General features: G+C 32.6%; 1 protein-coding gene across 1 annotated transcript; it reads left to right on the forward strand.

The window, feature by feature from the left end:
- The first annotated feature begins 2,420 nt into the window (after positions 1–2,420).
- On the forward strand, positions 2,421–5,488 carry LOC125810100 (ribosomal RNA-processing protein 17). The gene is made up of 4 exons (XM_049489621.1): positions 2,421–2,654; positions 2,748–2,853; positions 4,195–4,318; positions 5,214–5,488. The coding sequence occupies exons 1-4, from the start codon at positions 2,530–2,532 to the stop codon at positions 5,477–5,479; spliced, it is 621 nt and encodes a 206-aa protein (XP_049345578.1). The 5' UTR covers positions 2,421–2,529; the 3' UTR covers positions 5,480–5,488.
- Positions 5,489–7,519: the final 2,031 nt, after the last annotated feature.

The following is a 7,519-nucleotide window of genomic DNA, read 5'->3' on the forward strand; positions in this document are numbered from 1 at the left end:
GGATAGAAATACTTGACTTCCTTAGCTTGATCCTATCCTATGCAGTTGACAACCCACAATTGTTTGAGATATTCAAATTAATTCAAACAAGATGCCAAAACTTAGTCAAAGCTGAAATAGGATAAGGTTGCACGTTTTATAACCGACTGTCATGTGCTTGACATGTGTTGTGTAACTGCCGGGCAGATTTGCCTTAGCTTGTCTGCTGGTTGAGCTGCTCATGTGCATGCCACATCCTAACTTAGACTTTTTAGCCTTGCATTGCTCCCGCTCAATGTTGTCATGCCAATGTCCAAATCTGTGGCATTCTCTTATCTCACGTTAGCATCAATGCCCTTTGCATTGTTGTCTTAGCTTTGTCGTTTGTTTGCCCTTGTCATGTTTTTGAATATCAATGCCACACCCACGTGCCATTGTATAGCCTGTACCTTGTCAAGTCCTTACCAAGTTGCCTTTTCCTCAAGTCCTTGGTCCTCACTTGCCACTTCGGAATCAAGCCTAGCTTGATGCCATTGCGCGTAACTTGGCTTTGTCAACAGTCCATCACCAAGACAACTTTGTATGTTTTGTTTCTTGTCAACTTGGCTAGTAAAGAAACACTTCATTTTCGATTCTCATTTTCAAAAATCACATGTTTAAAGTTCGAATCGTACAAATCAATATGTCAACTTCAAATTTATATATCTGAAGTTATACCTAAACAAGTCCAATTTTAGACCTATACGTTTCAAATTCATATCAAATTGTAACTTTAATTTCAAAGGTTTGACATTAAATTTGAAGCGGCGAAATTTTAAATATTTATGATTTTCAGCTATGTCTTGTATGACCAAAGACCAGTTTACTACAAGAGATTGTGAACTGCATCATTTGTCCCTTGTCAAAACTATGCAATTACAACTTTTTTATTTATTATATATATATATATAAAATTCATGTTAATTTATATAATAATCAAAACGAATGATATTTGAGAAATTAATAACTTAGCAATTTTATACATACTTCTATTATTTTTATATGAAAAACATATATTTTTATGATTTTTTACACCAAGATAATGTATAAACATTTTTTATTTTATTTTTTAAAAAACCCAGCTTTTATCTTCTTTTTTTTTAATTATTATTTATGTATAGCAGTATAGGCATAAATATTTTTTTTAAAATTATTTGAGCAACCCTTATTAAAGCAAAACCTCACTAAATTAATATAGGTGGATCATAAAATATTATTATTTTGTAGAGGTATTATTTAATCGATGAATTAATATTTATTAATTTAAAGAATATTTTGAGATACAATGAAGGTTAATTTTGATTACTGAAAATAATCATACTAATTTATGTATCATATTTATTGAATTCACATAAAAAATAAATTTATTATACATAAAGTATAATGAATATATCAAATCATTGTATCTTACTAAATTATGGCTCATATTTATTGAATTCATATAAAAAAATAAATTCATTATATATACCGTACAATGTACATGTATGCCTCATTGTAATATTTATTTTTGTTAAATGATTCACTGTAAAAATAAATTCAAGAATTCAATGATTCATAGTAATAATAAATTCATTATACATAATGTTCATTGTTTTTTAATAATCAAATATTATTCATTGTATCTTTACTAAAAACATTCAATGCATGATGCTGAAAGAAATAAACTACTCCATAGGAAATTTCTTGAAACCATACCTAAAAATGACTTCTCATTTAAAAGGCATTAAAAAATAGCAATGACAGATCAAATACACAAAAGAAATCATTCTACATTTACTCAAAAAGGTTTGCAGTCATGGTAACATCAGAACTTTTGAATGCAATACGAAAAATTAGATATGAGTTTTAACTAGATTTAAATATTAACAAAAAATAAAATAGAATAGAATCACATTTCATTAAATTATCTTAGATATATTTGTACTTTAAAATAATTATTCCCCCTGTCCCAATTTATGTGGCACTTTTCATTTTTCGAGAGTCAAACAGTTTAAGTTTGACCGGATATTTGCGCATAAAATCTTCAATTTTTTTGAAATGAAATTTATATATTTGTAAACTACGTAAAAAATACTATCAGTCACAATAATTGAAAATTCAGAATGTTTAAAAGATCTATGAAAAACTTACGGTAAAAAATAAACTTGTTTGAATCTCGAAATCCGAAAAGTGTCACATAAAATGGGACGAAGGGAGTATTAATTTATAATATTAATAGGACCATATATTTATATAGGGATCTTCTGAAATATATTATCTTATTATTTATCGAAATAAGTGTTTTTTTCCATTGACCCAAATTGAGACCGAAAGAAAATATTATCTTAAAGAGATTATTAATTTACCGAATATTTATTTAGTGAGGTTTTACTGTATTTTATTGCCGTGAATAAGTAAGTTAATATGAAATTAAAAAGTTTAGTAAAGATAGTAGGAAATTTGTGAAGCTAAAGATACAACTCCATGAAGCATTAGTTCCAATTTCAGGGTTTTAGGTTTTACAGAGCTGCCATGGAAGAAGCTGAAGCTGTATTGGGAGATGGAGTACAAAATCCGAGGATACGAGGTAGACATATCAAGAAAAGAGCCCTCAAGAACAAAGCCCTAACTGTTTCTTTCGATGAAAAAGACCTCAAGTATTTCCCTTTCTTTTGCTATATATACGATTCTTGATTTTTGTTTTTTTTTTTTTGGTTTTTTGAACTGATTGTTTTGAATTTGATTTTTAGGGATTTTGTTACTGGGTTTCATAAGAGAAAGAAGAAGAGAAGAAAAGATGCCCAAGTTCAATTGGAACAAGCCCTACGGAGAAAACGTATTGAGGCTCGTAAAAAGGTTCCAACTTTAGCTTAATAGTGTTATTTTGTTGTTAGTTGCTATGTTTTCTTCAATGTTTTGAGTTGAGGGTCATTCGGAGACACCTGTAAAGGTCTGCGTATACTCTATTCTCTCTATTGCATTACTGGAATCATTGAATGTACTCATGTTTAGTTATTTATATTGTTGATATTGTAACTCAAACCACTTTCTTCATTTGGTGACTTCCAAGTCTTGAATTAAGAAAGAGTGAGGTTGACCAGCTCAACTATTGCATCATTTTTATACTAAACGGAACCGTGGCTGTTCAAGCTACATGTTGTCTACTGCTATTTTTCTCTGTCACAGGCTTCTAATAACTAGTCCAACTTCCTTGTAGCTGAAAGTGATGACACGATGTTAGGTCTAGTAAGGAGACTTTTTGGATAATTTACTTCCATGAATAGACTGTTAGGCTAAGATGAATAGGTTGGGATTGATCCCACCTTTGAAAGAGTGGTTTTGCTCTGTCAATACAGCTTATCGAGTTATCAAGCTGAACTTCCTTCTGTAAGGAGCTTGAATCATTCGTTTACTCCAAGTCTTATGGATTGCTATTTGAAAACACTTTTTCCTATGGTAACTGAGTAATTATTTATTGTAACAGCCCTCCTACAAAGTACAATCTTTTTCCAGTCAACATTTGTTAGGGGGTAAACTCACAGAACAGAAAGGTTGATTTCCTTCCCAAACTGTTCTCTGATTCCGTCAAATAACAGATGCATGTATACTAACCACGATGGAACAAGTCCTTATTTCTCCCTTTACCCTCCTTAGCAAAGTGATTTTATAGCCAAGGTTATAAGTGTGGCGTCATGCCTCATGGCTTGTTAAATGAGGTCCTTGTTATATTTTATTTATGTGCATGACAATTACCCCTCAACTAAATAGACATGTATACAAATTCTACCGGTCTTAATGCGAAGCCTATCTATAAACAAACAATGGGGACCAGTGAGCAAAAGCATTTTAAAATTTGACTTATTTTTCTACTTTTTCTTACGGAGATTAGCACAATCCAGGTTATCGTTAAATACCTTCATGGCTTTGAAGTTCCTTGCTGTCTCAGTAATTGTCTTGAATTTGCTTCTTTCGTAGTGGTAATCATTCTAATAACTGTTACTTTTATGATTATGGCTGAAGTGCCTTAACGCATTTTCGTCTGCCTGGTTGCGCGTCAATTGCGTCAAATTTGCTTCCAGTTTAGCAGTGCAGTTAGTACGATCATTCAAATATTTGTTACTTTTATTACTAATTGCAACCTTGATGTAATCAAACTTGTCATGGTGGGGTATCTTACTCTTTCACTTGCTTTTACAGAGAAAGGAGGAGAGAGAATTTGCCATCTTTGGTGGAGCAGCGCCTGATTCAGCTGCTGTAACTGATGAACCCGATGAGGACCTTGACGTTGAAGAGGAAAATGAGCCTAATGCAACAGTCTCAGGTATTCCCTAATGACATTAGTGGAAACTTGTTTAGTGCTGAAGTCTATCCAGAGATCTCACTGAGAATGGTCTGGTCCTCGTTGGAAAAGCTGAGAATTCCTATGTGTAATATCTTTTGATAGTTATCAGCATACTTGTAAACACGTTATTATGTTGTGCAAGGGAGAGGGAATATATCCATAGAGTTCAAATGTAGAATTACACTTAACTGAGGCTAGGGAAGGTTTAGAAACTTAGGGCACCCTTGACTGGCTCTTTTCACTTTATCACACCATATGATCGAATAATTTTCTTAGCTGCTTCAGTTCCCTCTATGCCAAAAATGCAAATTCTGTATTATCATTATTGACGTATAAGCTTATGTAGATGTTTTATTCGCACTATAGCCAAGTGACTGATGGTATCTGAGACGATTAAGCTTCTCAAACTTCCCTGAATTAGTTTTGCTTCAATAATTTCTTTTAGTTTTGCTTCCATATGCTCGGATCTTCCTTTCTTATTTCATAAATATTAATGCTGGTGGTTGACACACAGTATTAGTTACTTTTTCTCTAGACTTAACATAGAAACATGAAAATGGTGTTAGGTGGGCTTTGCCCTTGTGGCACAAGATAAAGTCAACTTAATACTTAATCAGAGGTGAATCCTAGATTTAAGTTTTCATGGGTTCAACCTTTAATGTTCTTTAGCATTATGCGTTGATATCTACTATTTGTTGCAATTTTAGTCAATTTTTACTCATAAATTTGTGTTTCACGTCAAAGGTACCAGGTTGGGTTCAGATGAAGCCGGTAACACTAAGCTACATCTGCCCCTTTACTTGATAGTTGGGATTTGTTTAGCAGCAGTTGTGTAACTTAACCTGTGGATTGATTATTGTTTCTTGTTAAAAAGGTACTACAACATATGACAATGGCGATGTGCAAGTCATCGTGACAACAAGTGAGATCTCTCGTGAAGAAGAAGAATCCCGAGCTCAAGTGCCACCACCATCATCAATAGTTCAACATGCTATAGAAACTAAAAACAGCAAACAAAACATTCCGGTAAGTAAGAAGAAACCATTCAAGAAATCTGCAAAAAAGAGATCTCGACCCAAGCCACAGAATAAGAGAGATAAGAGGAAAGGTAAAAAGAAGAACAAGAAGCAGCAGCAGTAGCATTGTTATCTTTAACCTTGTCACCTTCCCCTTCATATGAAAAAGAGAGAAAAAATGTCTCATCCGTGGCGTGGCGCCTATTTTATTTATCGCGAATATTTTAGCATATAGTATTTTAATTTCTTTCTTACGTTATGACTAAGGTTTGTTCACAATGATTCCTGGCCGGATTATTTTTCTCAATTAATTATTTGTGTAATCTTTGCATTTGAATTATTCTTCCTATGATTCCCTCCCCCTTATGTGATTAAGAAAAAATAAGGTTGCTTTGTCTAAAGGTGTGTTTGGAATGAAGGAAAAAGTTTTTGATTAAAAACTATTTCTATTGAAAAAGAAGTGAGTTTATTTATTTTATTTAGGAAGTAAGTAAGTAAATTATATTATTAAAAAAATATTTCTATGTAGTCTAGCAAAACACTTTGAGGGTAGGATAGCGTGGGGGTGTTGGGTAGGTGAAGAGGAGATAATAAATTTGAAATGACATTTATGAAATTTGTTCTCTACTGAAAATTATTTTCCTCATTTTTCAATGAACTTGTTTTTCCTGAAAAAGAATATTTTGATCAATCAAATATAAAAGAATTATAAAATATTTTCATCCATATGCACTAAAACAATAATATCATGATATGAGATATTTTGCATAATCTTGTGATATTTAATATTAACGTGCTTTTATCTTTAATTTATCATATATATATTTTTTGATGTTTGATTTTTTATAATGGTTTGTGATACATATATAGAAACTCAATATGAATAATAGGTTCGACCTTTTATCAAGACTCTTATATGCAATAGGGTCCAAGCGTGTGTCACATATGTTTTCATCCATGGCAAGTTGCACTCATATCATTATATCTAGGCTAGGCTTGTTTAGACATCAAAAATAATAATTCAATTTTTAAAAATAAATTTGAGTATGCATTAGATTGATTTCTTGAAAAATATTTGAATATACTTGTATTGAATTAGAGGACAAGGGTGGGGATGAAAATTGTACGGACTAGTCAAGGTGGAGAAAGAAGAGCTTGTGTCCTAGATTAAGTGAAGTGCATCAAGGAAAAGGACGATAATATTCTGGTGGAGGAGGAATTTATTAGACAAAGATGATAGTCATACTTCCATAAACCTTTTAATGAAGAAGAAGACAGACGTATTGTGCTTGGGATCTAGAGGTACTCAAAAAGCGTCATAATCTTGAATGTTATAGGCGTATAAGGGTAGAGAAGATTGAGGGTGTTATTCGTAAGATACATAATGGAAGAGAAATTAGGTTGGATGAGATTCATTTGGAATTTGGAAGAGCACATGGCTAAATGGATTGTTTAATGTCATTTTTAGGACGATAACAATGTCCGAAAATTAAAGGTGGAGTACAATGATTCTGTTGTATAAGAACAAGAGTTTACATTCAAAATTGCAACAGCTATAGGAGTATCAAGTTGTTAAACCACACTGTGAAAGTTTGAGAAGGGATGGCAGAGATGAGGGCAAGGAAGAGAATGAAAATTTTCGTAAATCAGTTAAGATTCATAACGGGACGCGCAACTACATAAATTATTCACAAGGTAAGGAGACTGGTGGAGCAATATAATGAGAGGAATAAGGACTTACACCAAAACACTTTTCAATTTTAATGGGGTTATGCCAGGGATCAACTTATAGATCATTTTTATTTGTGTTAGAGATGAATACATTGACGCAATAAGTTCAAAGTGAGCTGTCACAAAGTATGTTATTTGTAGATGACGTTGTTTTGATTGATGAGACTCTCGATAAAGTTAATGTTAAGTTGGAGATCTGAAGACAGACCCTTGAGTCGAAAAAGTTTAGGGTGAACAGAACAAAGACATATGCTTGTAGTGCAAGTTCAGTAACGTAACACGAGACATATATGAAAGTGAGGCTTGATATGCAAGTCATCCGAAAAAAAGAAAAGAAATTTCAAACATTTTAGGTCTATTATCCAAGGAAATAGAGAGATTGACGAGGATGTCACTTACCGCATTGGGAAAAGGGTGAATGAAATGGTGGCTC

Source organism: Solanum verrucosum, unplaced genomic scaffold (assembly GCF_900185275.1).
Source record: "Solanum verrucosum unplaced genomic scaffold, falcon-dt-bn FXZP01000281.1, whole genome shotgun sequence".
Classification (NCBI taxonomy): domain Eukaryota; kingdom Viridiplantae; phylum Streptophyta; class Magnoliopsida; order Solanales; family Solanaceae; genus Solanum; species Solanum verrucosum.

Excerpts from the sequence above, each read along its gene's own strand:
- LOC125810100 (XM_049489621.1), top strand. The coding sequence starts at position 2,530 with ATGGAAGAAGCTGAAGCTGTATTGGGAGATGGAGTACAAAATCCGAGG. Across the intron at positions 2,655-2,747 it reads TTCGATGAAAAAGACCTCAA|GGATTTTGTTACTGGGTTTC; the intron begins GTATTTCCCTTT and ends TTTGATTTTTAG. Across the intron at positions 2,854-4,194 it reads GTATTGAGGCTCGTAAAAAG|AGAAAGGAGGAGAGAGAATT; the intron begins GTTCCAACTTTA and ends TTGCTTTTACAG.